Below are 19316 nucleotides of genomic sequence, written 5' to 3' on the forward strand. Positions count from 1 at the left end.
GAAAGAGACGACTTGGAAGCAAGCTGGGCATGGTAGTGCACACCTCTAATCCCAGCAATCAGGGAGGCTGAAGCAGGAGAATGGCAAGTTTGAGGCCAGCCTCAGCCACCTGGGGAGACCCATGTGTCCAAAAAATAAAAAAGAAAGAAAAAAATCCTGGAAGGATTGGTGATGTAGCTCAGTGGTAGAGTGACCCCTGGGTTCAATTACCAGTACTGCAAGAAAAAGAAAAAGTGAACCAAATAGGGTATTCATACTGAGAACTCTTTTTTTTTTTTACTTTTTCTTTTGGTATAACCTGAAGTGTTAGCTGCCTCCTGGCTGTTTCCTAAGGTCAGGACAGAGAGATATCATGACCTAGGTTTCAAAGGCAGTAGTGGGCTAGTCTGGAGCCCAGGTGTGGACCTTTTTTCCTTTACCTCTTGTTACTTTAAAAATTGTTTTGGACTGAACTCCTGCACTAGGCCCCACAGACCAGGCCAAACTAAAATGGAAATCCTGTTCCACATCAAAAATGGCTGGGGATGTGCTAAATGCCACTTCACCAAACTGAAAATTGAAGGAGAGAGATCCCAAAACAGACCCATTTTTCCCCCACTGAAAACAGGAGGAAGCCATCTCTGTTTTAAAACTTACAAAAAGAAACCTAAAGTAAGTAACCTGTTGTTGCTCAATCTAGCTTTTTTCCTATTGTTCTGTGTCCACCTTACAAAAGCCCACTGTTCCACTGCGGCTCTGTGGGAGCACTTGCTATTTTGTAGAATATTGTTGGCTGCCCCAATGCATGAATCAAACATAACCCCATGGGTCTATCACTAAATTTGTTGTAATTTTTGTCTCTGACACTCCCTAGTCACTGGCCAATTGAGGTTGTTTCTTTAACCGGGATCTTTTCTCTCTCAAGGGCAATGATAAAACTATTCTCAGAAAAAAACTTCTCCTCAATAGCAGACTATTCCCCCCCCCCCCCTTGGAAAAGAACAACCAGCCAAACCACCAAACCAGTAGAGCCCAGAATTCAGGCGGAGCAAGTTCCATTTCCTGCTTAAAGTAACAGGCAAAACAGAGGAATGAATGGAATCACCTGCTCCTGGGTGAGACCCCAGGAAAGCCAAAGGGGAATGCGACCAACCCCAGACAACAAAGCATCCCAATTCCCCATATACACAAGTAAAAGCAAACCCTGAATAAGTGAGGAACAGGAACAGCAAAACAGGAAGTTATAAACAAGGCTCAATTCACCATTCTTCACCGAAGAATGCAAAAAACACAGAGCCCATTTTTCAGGGTGAGATTCCATAATGCAAACCTGGGCAAATAACTCCTCTCCTTGGGGCGAATGACAAGGCCGAATTTACCTTAAGAGCACCACAAAGTTCAACCGTATCTGCATCATCAACCACAGTTATTCGGAAATTGGGGGTTTGCAGAAGTTCTTTGAAGAGAAGGCCGTTCTCCATGACTTTGCTGCCTATTGAAAAGTTAGGGAAAAAAGAAATTAGGAACAATCTCTAATCTTCAGCTTCATACCTGATAGTGGTTAAAACCTTGACTGTTATTATAAAAGTAACATGTTGATCACAAAACAATTTAGAAAATGCATAGGAGCAGAAATAGAAAATAGACATTCCGTAATTCCCCAGCATCATTTACAATTTGACATACAACTTTAATTTATTGAATGTGAATAGAGTTTTTCTCAAAATTAGGTATGTAGCCAGGCACAGTGGCGCATGTCTGTAATCCCAGTGGATCAGGAAGCTGAGGCAGGAGGATTGTGAGTTCAAAGCCAGCCTCAGCGAAAAAGTGAGGTACTAAGCAACTCAGTAAAACCTGGTTTCTAAATAAAATACAAAATAGGGCTGGGAATGTGGCTCAGTGGTTAAGTGCCCCTGAGCTCAATCCCCAGTACTGTCCCCCAATCCTCCCCCCCCAAAAAAATTGGGTTTGTAACATTTATGGGTTTTAAAATCTGTTTTCTCTGCTGCGTACGGTGGCGCATGCCAGAGATTTGGGAGACTGAGGCAGGAGGATCGAAATTTGGAGGACAGTCTCAGCAACTTAGAGAAATCTTGTCTCACAACAAAAAGGGCTGGGGATGTAGCTCAGTGGTAAAGCACCCCTGGATTCAATTCTTAGTATCAAATGAGGGTGCGTGCATGTGTGTGCGCGCGCAAATGCTTCCCCTAAATTTTGGAAGATGGGAATGCAGTCAAAGAGTACTTGTTTTTGTTCCTGCTATACTCTCTTCCTTTGGGATAGTTCCTAGACTGTGCAGAAAGTTCAGTGGTTTTCATATGCTTATCTTTATTTACTTGTTTTGGAGACCTATGAGTAAAAAGCAAAACAAAACTAAAATCTTACACCTAAAGCTTCACGTGAAACCTGCTCTGGCTGGTGGGGTGCAGGTGGGACTCACTAAATCCACCCTCCCCTGGTCCTCTGAAATTAGAATCAAAAGACTTGCCAATCAAGTTCCAGTTTCCAAGTCAAAGACTCCACACAGTTGGCAGAAAGCATGCTGAGGACTAGGGCACTTGGGTTCTGCCTGCCTCGAGGCAGAAGCCTAGCAGTTCCCAAGCTTGCTTGCACATTACAGTCACCTCAGGATCTTTAATAACTCCGGAGCCCAGGCCACATCTTAGACCAATTAAATCACAATCTCTGGAGTGGAGCAGGCATCCACAATTTTTGAGGCTCCCTAGATCGTTCCAACAGGAAAACAAGTTTGCCACCCTTTGATCTAGCCTCTTCTAGCTACGGCACTCTCAGGATGGTGGCGAAGAATCACATATGAAAACTGCCGTGGTTGTAACAACACTCAAAGATCACATAAGATGATTATGGAGTCAGCTGACTTTGCATGGTTATGATCATTCTCTTCTACATTGACAGACAGGGAAACAAAGGCCCAAGGGGGTTTACCAACTTGCCATGGTCACCCAGCTAGTAGAAGACAGCCTAAATTCTAACCCATATGCTGCTCTGGCTCCGGGGCCCAAGCTCCAACTCTATGCTATGCCACATCTGAGGTGTGGGAAGAGAGAAGATGAGCGACAAACAAACATCACAATCAGACCTCTACACCTCCAAGGCAGGAAAAAAAACGCAGGTGTCAAACAATTAAAATTACAGTTAGAAGGGATACAATGTAAAAATCATCCAGGGGAGGTAGATAGATAGGGGATGCAGATGAAATAAGACTGGCCAGGAATCAATCATTCTGAAGATGAGTGATGGGTACATTGGGTTCATGGTATTGTTCTTCCCATCTTTTTTTTTTTTTTAATGTTCCATAATAAAACATTTAAAACGCCGACATCTGATAGATGGAAATCCATTTTCTATTCTACAGGCATTACTGTTATCGATTATTCAGCCAATTTTGCCTTTTTCATATATTGTCACTGTGCCAGTTTGAGCAAGCTGTCCTCTTCCTCTTTTTGGACAGTCCACCAGGCCTTCTAGATGATTCTGTGCAACACTATTTCATTATGTGGTTGGTAAACCAGCCCTGGCACCATAGCATATTACCTCCGTACCATGCCTCTCCACTACCTCACCATACACCTCTGCTCAATGGGAGGGATGCTCATGAGCACCACAGATGAGCCCTTCTCAAGTCACTTTCATCCAGCTGTCTGCAGCTGGAAGCCTGAGTTGCGGCTGAGAGCAACCTGAGGAATGGGCAGAAAGAAGTGAGCTCTCTGTTTGCCATGCATATGGGAAGGGGCTGTGGGCTCCTCTGTGGCTATGGGTAAAGGTATCTATCAGAGATGGGCTTGACTTACGGCACCCTCACATTTTCTCAAATGTACATTTTAAAATTTATTATTTTAATTATGAATAAGGAAGCACTAACTTTATTATTATTACCAGTCACATGTGGCAAGCAGGGACCCAGGCCACCTATACAGTACAGGCAGTACCCAAGAGCCATGTGAGGGGCTGCCCCAAAACTGAACATAAACCAAAAGACAGGAAAATCCTCGGTCACACCAAGTTGTAGAGATCATCCACTGATTTAATAAAACTCCCTCCAAACCCTCATTTCTGCCTACAATTTCAGGTTTGTTTGCTGGGAAGTTCCTGTTTCCTGGATATATTCCTGGGCCTGATACATAATAGGCTTTGAAAAACCTTTGTGGAATGAGAAGTCTCAAATTTTAAAGGTAAACCCCCAAGAGCAAAGGGAGCTCTTACCACAAGGGGGCACCATCACTCACCATGACAAAACATCTAAGACACTCAAAATTGTGCCATTTGTCTTCTTGCTGACAGAAGACACAGTGGGTCAAGATTTCTGAATCTACCATATTTAAAAATTAGCTGGTCCCAAAGGTCATCAAGAAAGGATATCTGGAGAATCACAGTACAATTATCAGATACGTGGAAGTCACTGTTGATATGATACTATCTAATCCATATTCAAGTCTTACCAACCACTCAGTGCTTTTTCTTTTTTTCTTTTGGTACCAGGAGTTGAACTAGAGGCACTTAACCACTGAGCCACATCCCCCTTTTTTTATATTTTATTTTGAGGCAGGGTCTCGCTGAGTAGCTTAGGGCCTCACTTAATTGCTGGGGCTGGCTTTGAATGGATGATCCTCCTGCCTTAATCTCCTGGGCTACTGGGATTATAGGTGTGTGCCACCGCACCCAGTGCTGTCTTTTTATTTTTTTAATTTAAATATTTATTTTTTAGTTGTAGTTGGACACAATACCTTTATTTTATTTATTTTTATGTGGTGCTGAGGATCAAACCCAGGGCCTCACACATACTAGGTGAACGCTCTACCACTGAGCCACAACCCCAGCCCCACCAGTGCTATTTTTTACAGCAACCATCCCTCCCAGCCTAGGGTCCCACTCAGGATCCTGCACTGCAGCTAGTGGTTGTCATGGCTCTCTAGTGTCTTAATCTGGGACACTCCATTAGCTCTTCATTGTCTTTGATGACATTGACATTTTTAAAATTAATTAATTTTAATTAGGTATATATGACAGCAGAATGCATTTTAATTCATTGTACAAAATTGTACTAAACTTTTCATTTCTCTGGTTGTACATGATGTAGCATCACACCATATGTACAGTCATACATGGACCTCGAGTAATGATGTCCATCTAATTCCACCATCTTTCCTGCTACCATGTCCCACCATCCCTCCCCTTTGCCCAACCAAAATTCCTCCATTTTTCCCATCCCCTCCCCCCCATTATAGATTAGCATCCACTGATCAGAAAGAGCATTCAGCCTTTGGTTTTTGGGATTGGATTACTTTGCTTAGCACGATATTCTCCATCCATTTACTTGCAACATTGACATTATTTTTATACCTTTATTTATTTATTTTCTGTGGTGCTGAGGATCGAACCCAGTGCCTCACACGTGCTAGGCAAGTGCTCTGCCACTGAGCTACAGCCCCAGTCTCGACACTGACATTTTGAACAGTGTGGGCTGGCTGTTTTGTAACTCATCGCTTACTTTGGGCTTGTCTGATATTTCCCCATTTTAAAATCTAGGTTATATAAAGCAATTTTTAAAATATCACCTTCCTGTTCTACCTCACTTCCAACGTTTTGCTTAGTTGAGCTCAGACTGGTTGGTAACCGGGTCACTAGTGTCAGGCACAGTCTAACCCGTAGAGAAGACAGAAGCCTTAGGCAAATAAAAAACAAAGGCAAAGAGATGTGACTTCTGAGCATTTGTCTATCTTGACAAACCAAAAGACCTCATGCACCCAGCCAGAAACTTTCCTCCAGCTGACAGGGGGAGCTGGGGAAGGTGAACATCCTGCCAAAATATGCAGGTGGATACAAGGTTTAAATCAGGGACTGTAAGTTAATTCCCAGGCTTATAGAAAAATCGAATAATCAGTCATTTCCAACCAACTGGGAAAGGTTTATTGGCAAATAGGATTGAGTTGGAACAGCCAGTTTTCTTTTTTGGGGGGAAAAAAGTAATTACATTATTTCATAGGCTATATTAAATTTGCAGATGGATAATAGAATTAACTACGAAAGAATAAACCAAACATACATATACTAGTTAAGTATATGGACAGTGAATTATACTAGTAGGTACTAGTGTACATGTATAAATAAATTATTTTCTGGAAGGATATTTAGAAACTGCTAAGTAATTCCCTTTGGGAAGAGGGTGTTTGATGGGTAATTAAAATCTTAGTTCTTATTTTCCACTTTCTCATACTGTTTGAATTTTTCTTTTTTTTTTTTAACCTGTGTCTATATACCTACACAGGTGAATAGGCCATTCTTGGCTTCTTCTGTTGGGGTTTAGAAAATGGTACCCCCAAACTACACCATTTTGGACTTAAAAGTTAAGGGACCTGGGGACCAATGACACAGGGAAGGGCTTCCCTATAATTCCCTCATCTATCCAAAGACAGGATCTGCCAAAGAGGAACACAGTTGCTTTCAAATCTCTTTACTGAAATGCCATTAACCACGGAAGATTAAGTTTATATCACAGAGGAGGAGACAGAAAATCAAACTCTACACCCACAGCCCAGGGGAACTTTATCCCAGACCTCTGTTGGTTCTCTGGGCTCAGTCTCTCCCCTAAAAATCACCTGCTCCCTCTCTAAAATTGGCACACCACCCCCTCCCCCTTCAAAGAGGGTATTTAAGCCTCAACCATCTGGCCCTTCTTTTGAGTTTTATATTTTGTATGTGCTGTTCAATGCATCCACATCCTTTTTCTTATGTTAATTTATTGCCAGTATGTTTCAGCAGACTAGATTAGCAAACCTTCAGAGGGCAAGTTTCAATTTCCCTATACTTCTTCATCTGTTCAGCTACCTCTGCTCTTCAAAAAATGTTGCTCAAAAAACTTTTAAATATCCAAATATGAAATTGTTGATGAAATATGATGTAGCTATGAAGATGTATATTAACAGGCTTTAAAAACTGTATATTAAGTGAATAAAGCAATTATAAAACAGTATATGACTTAACAATAAACATAATAGTTTGCATGAATAGAAAAAATAGAAGTATAATTTTCATATACCAAATGAAAGTTAAATAAAATAAAGAATGGTTTTCTTTTGATTACCTCTATTTTTCCTAATGATACAGTGAAGTACCTATATTTTAAAAAATAAAGGTGCCCGGAGGCAGTGGTGCACGCCTATAATATCAGCAGCTCGGGAGGCTGAGGCAGGAGGATCAAGAGTTCAAAGCCAGCCTCAGCAAAATCAAGGTGCTAAGCAACTCAGTGAGACCCTATCTCTAAATAAAATACAAAATAGGGCTGGGGATGTGGCTCAGTGGTCGAGTGCCCCTGAGTTCAATCCCTAGTACTCCCACCATCCCCACCAAAAAATAAAAGGGAAAATGCCATGAAACTTTAATTGCCCTACCCATGAACACATGTGAGAATCTAAAGCTACACATTCCCAATGCCCCATCTCATTCAAAAGAGCCCAGCCTCTCTCTCACAGGCTTCCTTTTCTCATGAATCACATTACTAGTGCATCTGACAAGGGTAGAAGCAAGTTCTGTGGTGGCAGATAAAACTTGAACCTTTATAAGCTCCTAAAAATACAATAATATTACTGTTCCAACAATGCATCCTTTAATATGGCCCACAGGCACGTGAGAACCCCCAAAGCCCTCTCTAAAGGAAATGAGAACTTTCACACCAGAGTGTGAATAATAATGTCTCCACTTCCTAATGTGTAAGAATAGAAAAAGCTCACTATTTCAGGACATAGGAGACCCAAATTTGTGCCTGGGTTCTATACTAGCGTGTGACCTTGGGGAAAGTTAACTTATTCTCTGAGACTTGGCTTATTCACCTGGAAATGAGGACCATTCCCAATTTGTCATTGTTGTTATTCTTACTGGAATCAGCAAGGACCCAGATACTAGCATTTGTGGGCAAAGAAACAACTGGGTTTCAAAGGCCCAAGAGATCTCCACCATGATGGTAGCCACCTGTTTCTTGGTACCAACAATCTTGTATTTCTGCGTCTAAACTTTGGGGTCACAGGGCCTGACATACATTCTGGAAGTTGTTGAAAGACTTCAGTTCTACAGAATGTCTTCCTTCCATAAAACCTCCTCCACTGAATGTCCAGCATAGGGATAAAGAGGGGCAGAGAAGAGTCCACTATAGAAAACACCAGAAACGGAAATGGACATGCTCAAGCACCAAATGCCTGGCTCCTGGGGCCCTTCCTTGGGCAGCCCTTACCAATGGTGGTCTCACAGAACTTCTCCGCAGCCACCTCGCTGGCAATGTTGGCGCCCATCAGCACACTGATGTCAATGCCCATCTTCTCCCGGATGATGTCAGAAATGAGTTTCAGTCCCTCGGGGCCCTCGTCTATGCCCTACGAGGATGTCAAGAAGTTAGTAGGGGAACCACCAAATCAAAGAGGCTTGAGTCATTGCTTTATAAGTCATCTAGATTCAGATTACCAATGGTATGCATGACTTGAAAAATCTCTCTTAATTACAAGAGAAAATGTACAGACTGCATATGTATTGCTTAAAGAATAGTAAGCTGAAGGGAGTAACACAAACCTGTCTCCACCACTCAGGTTAAGAAATAGAACATGATCGACTCCCAGCACCACAAAAAAAAAAAAAGAAACAAAGAAAGAATAGAATAGAACATGACCAAAAATCGTGTCTCTGCCTTCACCCTCCCCTCCCCTAGACTGAACCACCACCCTGATGCTGTAGGCACTGCTCTTGCTTCTCCTCATCACTTTGTCACACATAACTGCCCTAAGCAATTTTATGCCCTTATGCCTCCTTTCGAAAGCCTATAAATGGAATTGCACCGTTCACCTGGGATATGCTGTTTTGTGCTACATTCTTATTTTAGAGATTTACCCAGGTGTCTACATGAAGGTTCTGGTTCACTTCTGTTCACTGCTACATAGTATTCCAATAGTTCCAATTGTGAATAGTTCCCAATTCATTTATCCACTCTATTGCTGATTGACATGTGGGCTACTTCAGTTTACTTTCAGAAACATTCACCTATGGACATTCTGGTACAGTCACTTTAGGGAGTTCCTGACTTTTTTTAATGTCCTGGACTCCACCTCTAGTGGTGTGGTGAAATTTACAAACTCATCTTTAAAATTTCCCATGCATAAAAACAAAATATATAAGATTACCTAGGGAGCCAATTATATTAAGATAGTTATCAAAATTTTTTTTGTGAAACTCCAAATTTGTGATCAAGTAATATACGCACTGTTTTATGACCATACTTAGAAAAAGATGTCAGGACAGATCTAATAATTATTATTATAATTTCCAAGAAGCAACAAGCATAAATAACATCTTGAGATTTGAAACTGTTGTAAAGTGATGTGAAAATCCCTTCAACAGACAACAGGGTCATAGGTCCTGCGAATATATTGTTATTGAAACACTGGCTGTGTTTCTAAATGTCCATTTCAGTTAGAGGTTAAAGTGAATGAAAATATAAGGTTTTCTTTCTACCATTAAATGCATGAAGCTCTGAGGGTGGTTTGAGAACTTCTGATTAAAAAAAAACAAAAAAACAAAACCTTCTTTAAGACATATACCCAGAAATGGTATTTCCCATTCAATTCAATTTCCCAGCTAATGCAAAGTGGTGACTCCCAGATGCAGGCTGAGCTCCAGAGTGGGCTACAGGTTGACAGTAGGGCTCATCAGGGCAGCCATCCTCATGTCACTCTGCTGCTCACCTGCTACCATAGAAAAGCAGCCTTGCACTTGAAGTTGGCCTAAACTAGGCTTCCTAGGTATGCTTTATTTTTTAAAATCACCTTTTAGGCATCTTTTAAAATGCAAACAAAAAAACTAAAAACTGCCACCACCCTCCCTCCATCTCAAGCACATCAAAGAGGGAAAGGGATCTCCCGGGAACCAATGTCTAGCCGCGAGTTTCCTGCCCGGTGTGCTCACCAGTTACCTTGATGAGGGTGATCCCCAGTGCTTTCTTGGGTACTCTGCCAGTGATCTCATCGCAGATTTTGTGAATGAACTGGTGGGGGATGACAAACACCAGCAGGTCTGCATCCTGCACAGCCTCGCTGAGATTGGAGACGGCGACCTGCAGCCATCAGGAGGAACAGTTACTCCTCTGCCTACCCAGGAAGATTTCTTTCCCTATTTCTTTAGCAGATATGGAGGACTGAGACATTGCCTTTCTTTCTAGGAAAAGTGCCCCTAAATTTCCTTTTAAAAGCTGCTCGTCACATTTTATTTTATTTTATTTATTTATTTTTTTGGTATTGGGGATTGTATTCATGGATTGTATTCACCAAACTACACCCCCAGCCCTCTTTTTATTTTTTGAGACTAGGTCTTGCAAAGTTTCCTAGGCTGGCTTTGAACTTGTGATCCTCCTGCCTCAGCCTCCCGAATCACTGGGATTACAGGCACTTGCCTGGCTGCTGCTTATATTTTAATGTGAAAGTTTGGTAAATTTGGCCCCTCCCTCACTCCAGGGAGGGTCCTAATTCGTGGTCAAGCCAATCAAACAGAGGCAACAAGAAGCCAGCAGATGCTTGCTGGGGCAGGGGGGAAGAGCTGCTTCCTTCCTCTTCTGAGCTGGCTAAGGGTCTTTTGCTGGAACAGTATTGGATGCTGGTGTGAAGACTGGAATGAATGCAATCATTTTAGAAATAGGAGAACCCAGGCCAAGAGGCTCCCGGGGGATGAAGGCAACTCTGTGGAAGGCAGAGGAGAAAACAGGGCCTCGCTGGTATTTTTTAAGCCAATGCACCTGAAACCAGCTCTACTTGGATTTTTTTAGTTGCAAGAACCCAAACATTCTGTCTTAGCTCAAGCTGGTTTGAACAGCAACATAAAGGATCATTGCCCACAGAGCTCATTACAGCCCAAGGCTTAGCACTTTAAGCTTTCCTGGCTTGCTCACAGGCAGGGAAGGCCTTTCTTCTTCAAAGGCGTTGTCCAGACTGGTAATTTAGGCTGGGCAGCCACAAGTGACCAGGATTGATTACCAATGCTGGGGTTCAGAAAATGATCCCCACCAGGTGAAGGTCTTAGAAGCAGCCTCAAAAGCAAAGTTTTTCCCTGATCTTTTCCTTTCCTCTTATATCTCACCCTTCATCTCACCACCCATCCCCAGGCAAGCCAAGAAAACTAGAATTTCTTTTCACCCAGATTATCTAGTGTGGACAGGTACTCCAGGAGACTGAGGCTAGAGGAGGATCTCTGGAGCCCAGGAGTTCAGAGTCAGCCTGGGCAATATGGTGAGACCCTGTCTCTTTAAAACAAAACAAAACAACAACAACAAACCTCTTCCCCAAAGCCAGTCAAAGAAACCAGAATCCCTTTTCCCCAAAGTCATTCATAAGACCTTAAAAAATACTACTCTAGCTCCCCGCTCCTTGCTGGACAGGAAGAAATTCTTTGACTTACCTTATGACAGTAGGTCATAAGACCCCATACCAGAAAGGAAGGAATGCTACACAGAGGCCAAGAAGAATTGGAATAGACAGGTCTGGCTGGATCTCATGCTCTCCCATTATTAGACTGCACCCCCCCCTTTTTTGGCCCAATCTTCCCCACCACCCAGGACTGGAGAACAAACCCAGGGGCACTCAACCACTTTTATTTTGAGGCAGGGTTTTGCTAAGTTGACCAGGCTGGCCTTAAATTTGTGATCCTCCTGCCTCAGCCTCCTGAGTAGCTAGGATTACAGGTGTGCACCCTGGTACCCAGCTCCTATCATATGGACATGACTGTCCATGCTTTACTAAACTTAAGATTGAGAATGCATAGTTTACCCATGGCACTTCTGGTCTTCAATCTGAAAGGTCTGTGTCATATAAAATGATACAGAATAAATTTGTTACACTTTTCTCTTGTTAGCCTATCTAATGTTAAAGAGGTTTCAGCCATGACTCTCCATGGTGAGCAGGAAAAGTGTCACCTCTCTTCCTGTCCCTACGGCAGCAATCCATCTGCTTTTATCAGTTCCTTTGGACCTGGAGTTTCAACTCCTACCACAAAGTCCTCAAAGGCAAAGCTCATGCCCTTGCCTGTACCCCTCCACAGCCTCTGCCATGAGTCTGATTCCTCATTTCCCCTTGAGTTACTACCCTTGGTTAGGTGGAGGTTTATGCTCCCTACTCTTGCTTCTCATATGGAACCACCTGATGGTCTGAATTTTAATTAAACATTCCTACTTCTCTGGACCTACTGTTTCTTTAACTTCCCATCCTCCTCTAACACACACACAATCCTCCCTTTCCTCCTTTTAGGGGTATTTTCAACATGACAAATGGGAAAGCCCCCATCAAAGAGAAAGGAGGTAGGTTAGAAGTTCTGAGTCACATGCCTGCAATCGACCAGCTGTGTAACCTCTGGCAATAACTTAGTTCCACTGACCTTGCTTACTTCCTATGTAAAATAGGGATAGGAATTCCCTTTGCCACCTACTGCCAGCTATTTCAAAATAGGTTATATAAATGACAGTGTTTTAAAACTACAAAGACCTGAACTAACAAAGGGGATCCTTTAGGCTGGGCATGGTGGTGCACACCTGCAATCCCAGCAGCTTGGGAGGCTAAGGCAGTGGGATTGCAAGTTCAAGGCCAGCCTCAGCATCTTAGTGAGACCCTGTCTCAAAATAAAAAAATTTTAAAAAGAGCTGGAGAGGTGGCTCAGTAGTAGAGTGCCTCTGGGTTCAATCCCTAGTACTACAAAAAAGAAAGAAAGAGAGAAAGAGAGAGAGAGAGAGAGAGAGAGAGAGAGAGAGAGATATCATTGATCAGAAAAAATGTGCTTGCCTCCTATAAATCTGCAACTTTTAAGAATCCAGCCTGTTCCCATACCCCTTGTTCAAAATTTTTCTCAAGGAAGCTGCCGGCGATCAGGATTTCCTCCTCTTTTATTTCCCTCTTAAATAAATCAAATATGAACCTACAGGAGGAAGAACCTTCAGGACAATACAATTGGGGCTCAGCAGCATGTGAAAATGTCCTTCTGTTCCCCTTGGTGGGACACTTGGGGTTGAACCTACAGAAGCCATAAGCAACGCAACACAAGCTGCGTTTGTGTGGCCTGCCCAGCACACTCACACAACACTATTGTTCTCCTCACAGCCTCACAACCAGCGCTCTTCAGCTAACAAAGTAGTTTGAATCTCATCTTTCAGAATAAAATCTTTTACTAAGCCTGCCTCCTGCTTCCTGCTCTGAACATCCTCAAGCTGCTGCTTTAGAAAAGTGACTGAGTTTATGAGCCTCCTGCCAAAAATTTTTCTAAGGAGGTCCATTGTTAAAGACCCTGAAATGTATTTGGAGAGACAACCCAGAACCACAGAGCTTGCCTGTCAGTGGCAAGCAGGACAAATACATCAGAACAAAGGCATCAGAGCTGGTTGTTTAACGCCCGGATTTTCAGGAGTCCGGTGCTCTCCATACAGGTTATTAAAAACACAACTATGGGGCTGAGGCTGGGGCTCAGTGGTAGAGCGCTTGCCTTGCATGTATGAGGCACTGGGTTTGATCCTCAGCATCACATAAAAATAAAGAAAGATACTGTGTGTCCATCTACAACTAGAAAGATATATTTAAAAAAAAAAAAAAAAAAACTATGAACAAAAATCACCGAAAACAAACTGGCCACAGTGGTACACACCTATAATCCCAACACTTGGGAGGCTGATGCAGGAGGATCATGAGTTCAAGGGCAGCCTCAACAACTAAGCCAAGTCCTAAGCAACTTTGTAAGACCCTGTCTCAAAATAAAAAGGGCTGGGGGAATGTAGCTCAGTGGTAAAGCAACCCTGAGTTCAATCCTGGGTATCAAAAAAGAAAAAAAAAAAAAAGGTTGGGTGTAATAAAATGCCCTTTGGTTCAATCTCTGTTTTCCATTATTATTTTTTTTTTAAAAAACAAACTGATAAAGTCTGTGCAGACAAGTCTGACATTTCTTTTATATCCTTTGGAGGAGTTGCACTGTGCATTGTGTGCTCAATAAGCTCCTACGCATTGTCAACATGTTATGTGCAGCTACCAGAGCCATACCCGCTTCTTATCCTAGCAGATGAACTTTCTGACCCTCCCTTGATGCTATTTTATGGACTTTAAAGCTAACTGAGATTAAAAGCCTCTCCATTCATTTATAACTATAAACAGATACACTGGATCAAATTGGGGGGGGCGTGGAGGAGTATATGTAGGAAAATAAGAACTATTTGCAATCCCAGAAACTAGAAATAATCACCATCAATATTTTGGTACATTTCTGTCCAGGGCTTTCTGAACCTATGGAAATATCTGACAATGGTTGGGTGCCATGGCACACCCTGTAATCCCAGCGGCTCCAGAGGCTAAGACAGGAGGATCGCAAGTTCAAAGCCAGCCTCCGTAATGGTGAGGTGTTAAGTAATTTATTGAGACTCTGTCTCTAAATAAAATACAAAAAAGGGCTGAGATGTGGCTCAGTGGTTAAGTGCCCCTGAGCGCAATCCCCAGTCGTCCCCTCCCCCAACCAAAGAAAGAAAGAAATATCTGAAAATGTAGAAGTGAAGTGATAGCCTTACATATTTTTAAATATAGTATTATAAGATTTCTGCTATCATTCAAATGAACATTTTTCCCCCAAATCCATGAACCTTCTCATATCAGTATGATCATAATGATAATAATGATAATCCAAAGAAGAGATACCAACACTGTCATCATTTTTATCTGATCTCTTAGAACCATTAAAATTATTTCGAGCTCAAGTATGTATGAATTTACCTGCAGACACAGTTTTGATAACTAACAAAAGTGATACAGTTAAGATAGTCTGACTGCTGTGGACTAGGTGGCCTGGATCTGTCACCAGTTTGCTGACTGGACACAAGAACAAACTCACCCACATCCTCTGGGAAACAGGTATTCAGATTAAACACAGTACTGTGAGTCAAACATAGCAGAGTAGTGCCTGGGGCATGGCGGAGGCTCAAAATACTGATATTTCCTTCTGTTCTCCAAACCTCACTTTCAGCTAGACCTCAGGTAAAATTCATGTCCTCAGCTCTACATGCAGAAAATTGATTCTTGGGCACAGGCAACTCCATCTGATGATTTTTATAAAAATATGCCACTGTTGGTAAGTGAGGCTGGTTCTGGAAAAACAGCTATAAGCCACTTGGATTCCACAGTACTACACCAATAATGCCAACTTGTTATGTATATCTCTGGTTCTCAACATATGACCCCTAGACCATCTAGAACTCGGATTTGTAAATTCATGGGTCTGACACCCAGTGGACCAAAAACTCTAGGAATGGGCTCGGGAAACCCTGTTAAGCTATCCAGGTGATTCTGATGAACACTAAAATTTGAACAACACTTCTAAGGACTGCGACTCTAATGAAAATAAAATAAAAAAGTTAAACCCAGGGAGGAAAACAGTTAACACCATGCCTTTCCACTGAACTAATACTCCAATTCTCAGAAGCTTTCCAGTTAAAATTAACAGACATTATGCCAACCCCATGACCCATAAATAAATGGTCATTTAAAAAAAGGGGGGGGGGGTCTTGGGCTGGGTTTGTGGCTCAGTGGCAGAGCACTTGCCTCACATATGAGAGGCACTGGGTTCCATCCTCAGCACCACATACAAACAAAATAAAGATATTATGTCCACATATGACTAAAAAAAATAAAAATAAATAAAAATTAAAAAAGGTCTTAGAATAACAATTTCCCATGAGATACCACCTAAAACATCAAAACAAAACTCTTCATCCTGGTTTGTACTTCTTCAACATTTCCACTATGCCTGGCATTTAGTCAGATGACAAATAATGCCAGGACTATTCTAGGTGCTAAGGAAACATCAGTGAATATGAACCCTTGCAAGAAAGTGTGAACAGGACAGAAAAAAAGTGTCAGTTGGACTTCAAAATTAAAAACTTTCGTGCTTCAAAGGATACCATCAAGCAAGACAGCTCACAGAAGAGAAAAAGTACTGTGAATCATATCTAAAAAGGGACTTTGTACCTAGAATATATGAAGAAGACTTACAACTCAATAATAAGAAGCCAATGCATTTTAAGCCAGGCATGCTGGTATATGCCTGTAATCCTAGCAGTTTAGGAGGCTGAGGCAGGAGGATTGCAAGTTCAAAGCCAGCCTCAGCAACTTAGCAAGACCTTGTCACAAAATAAAAACTAAAAAGGGATGGAGATATAGCTCAGTGGTTAGGCACCCCTGGGTTCCATTCCTGGTTAAAAAAAAAAAAAAAAGACAATCCAATTTTATAAAAGGGCAAAGGATCTGAATCTACACTGCTCTAAAGGTACACCAACAGTCAATAAGCACATGGAAAGATGCTCAATACTGTCAGCCGTCAGGTAAGTGAAAACCAAAACTATTAATGAGAAACCATGTTACACCCACCAGGATAGCTAGGATTAAAAGGCCAGATAATAACACATGCTGGCGAGGATGTACAGAAACAAGAACTCTTGTATATCACTGTGGTCATATAAAATGGTGGTGCTACTTGGTAAAACCGTCTGGCAGTTTCTTAGAAAATTAAAGGCAGCCAGGCACAGTGGCACACACCTGTAATCCTGATTGCTCAGGAGACTGAGGCAGGAGGATCGCAAGTTCAAAGGCAGCCTTAGCAATGGCAAGGCACTTTTAGCAATTCAGCGAGACCCTGTCTCTAAATAAAATACAAAAATAGGGCTGGGGATGTGGCTCACTGGTTGAGAGGCCCTGAGTTCCAATACCTGGGACTAAAAAAAGAAAGCTAAACACAGAACAGCTATATGACCCAAAAACTCCTATGTATATGCTCAAAATAACTGAAAACATATGTTCCCACAAAATATTGTACATAAAGGTTCACAACAGCATATTCATATTATTCATAATAGCCAATAACTGGAAACTACCCGAAGGTCTGTCAACTAATGAATAGATAAACAAAATATGGTACTGTCATGGTTTGAGTGCTTGTCCCCCAGAATGCATGTGTTGGAAGCTGGACTCCCAATGCACTGGTGTTGGGAGTGAGGCCTAGTGAGAGGTACCGGGGCCACGGGGACAGAGCCCTCACAAACAGATTAATATTGTTACCATGGGAGTGGGTTAGTTCCTGCAAAAGAGGGTGGCTATACAGTGAGTCTGCCCTCGTGCTTTGTCTCTTGCACACACTCACTGGTCCTTTCACCTTCTGCCATGTTATGACACAGAGTGAAGACCCTCACCAGATGCTGCCCTTGGACTTCCCAGAACCAAGAGCTAAAAAACTTCTTTCCTTTATAAATTATCTTGTCTGTAGTATTCTGTTATAACAATCCAAAATGGAACTAAGACACATACCACAGGACAGTATTCACACCTAAAAAAAGAATCAATTACTGACTGACAACATGCTATAGCGCAGGTGAACCTTGAAAACAGGCTAAGTGAAAGAAGCCAGTCACAGAAGGCCACATATTGCATGATGTCATTGATAGGAAATGTGAAGACTAAGCAAATGAGGCTGGGGATGTAGCTCAGTGGTAGAGCGCTGGCTTAGCATATGTGAGGCCTGGGTTCAATTCCCAGCATTGCCAAAAAAAAAAAAAAAAATCTCTAGTGATAGAAAGTAGATTAGCAGTTACCCAGGGCTGGGGAGCCATAGGAGTCCACTGGAGGTGACTTTACTAAAAGGTACAGGTCTCTTTTCAGTGATGAAAATGTTTAAAAAAATTGACTATGTCAATTTTTGTTCACATTGCTCAACAATGTGAATATACTAGAAACCACTGAATTGTATGGCCTGTGGATTGCATCTCAGCAGAGCAGTTAAAAAAAAAAAAAGCTGGCAAAGCTTAGAAGACAAAGATGAGAGGCAATGACTACTATATTTCATAAAGGACACTGTAATCATAAATCCTGGTGTCACACTGAGGCGGCTGAAGCCGGAGCATGATGGCAGAAGAGCCCCATACTTGGATGAACTCTAAACACAGGCTGTGGATGGAGAGCTATAAAATAGATCAACAATTTGTGTCTTGCTGTCACTATAGGAAGTAAGTATGCTCTCCATTCAGGTCTAAGGGGAAATCACACACTTAGACCGGCCCAGCTTCCAGGGAGCAGGCGATGCCACGGTGAAGTCACTGTTAGAGAAGATTCCTATGGGGGACAGGGTCACATTATGAGAGTGGACCTGGGGAAGGGTGAGGTGGGCAGCATCCTGGGGCTCCAAGCTAAAAAGACTCACGATCTCAAGCCAGCTCATTAACTGGCAGACATCATAAATAGCAACCCTGTGTTGATGGAAATGCACGTCTCATTCATCCTTCAACTTGCAAGAACAAAAAAAGGTTCAAAACAAGCCTTTTGGGGAGTAAAGGACTGTGCATTCCCTATGACCCTGGGATTCTGCAACTAGGCATGTTCAGGTAGTTCCCAGGAGCACCGTCCACTGTTCCCAAGGGCACTACAGTGAAAAATCCGAAACCACACCAGGGTCCACTCCAGAGGACACGTACACTCATTTCCATGAGCCTACAAGGCTCTGGACATTGGTAGGATCCTGGGAGTAGACTTTTCCTCCTTTCTCTCCTCCCTCTGTCCACACCTAGGGACCTGGGGCAGCTGGAGTCAGTGGTGTGGGACCAGCATGTCTGTAGTAATGGTGACCTTGCCTCCTCTGTGTAGTCTCCTCCCTCCATTCTTCCTATTCCCGGCACAGGCTCTAGCTTCACAGAGTCACTTGGCAGATTCACCGTCCCCAACACCCCTTGAGCATCAAGTGAAGGAAAAGCACCAGGCCAGGCACTGTGGCTACCCAGAGAGTCAGACCCAGAAAGTCAGCGGGGGCAGGTGGAGGTAGACAGGCAGTGTAAGTGGACTGGCACAAAGCAGGGCGGGGGAACATAACACGAGGCACATGCACTGCAGAAGGACAGGAGCAATTGACAAACGTGAGAAAAGGAGGGGCCAAGAGAATTTCCCATTTCTCATTAATCCCAGGATGGATTAGTGAGAACCCTGACGCCTTCAGTTGCTGCCGCTTTTATTCTTTCCATCAGAGGTTGAATTTGCCAATTCACAGTCCTAGGGATCCTTCCTCCCTGCACCTGCAAGGAAATGCTGGTTCACCCTAGTTCAGTGACACAGGAGAGTGTTGTCATTGCCTAGAAGATCAGCAGGCTCAGCAGTGAGTCCTCTGGGAAGCAGATCCAAAGCTGGCTGGCCCTGGCTCACAACCTTGGGCAAATGCATCTGCCCAAGTCTTGGTTTCCTCGCCTCCACAACGGTAATCATCAGCACAACAGGAATAAAGTAAACAGCACCCACCAA

The 19316-nt window shown here is 42.7% G+C and overlaps 1 protein-coding gene across 2 annotated transcripts in view; it reads right to left on the reverse strand.

The window, feature by feature from the left end:
- Gpd1l (glycerol-3-phosphate dehydrogenase 1 like) overlaps positions 1-19316 on the reverse strand; it is a 60229-nt gene that overhangs the window by 13884 nt on the left and 27029 nt on the right. For both annotated transcript variants that reach the window (XM_048795480.1, XM_048795481.1), the window contains exons 3-5: positions 9950-10090; positions 8225-8363; positions 1359-1471 (exon numbers count right to left, since the gene is read on the reverse strand). In XM_048795480.1, the coding sequence (XP_048651437.1) occupies positions 1359-1471; positions 8225-8363; positions 9950-10090 (393 nt within the window). The remainder of the gene's footprint in view (positions 1-1358; positions 1472-8224; positions 8364-9949; positions 10091-19316) is intronic.

Source organism: Marmota marmota, unplaced genomic scaffold, assembly GCF_001458135.2.
Source record: "Marmota marmota marmota unplaced genomic scaffold, marMar, whole genome shotgun sequence".
Taxonomy (NCBI): Eukaryota; Metazoa; Chordata; class Mammalia; order Rodentia; family Sciuridae; genus Marmota; species Marmota marmota.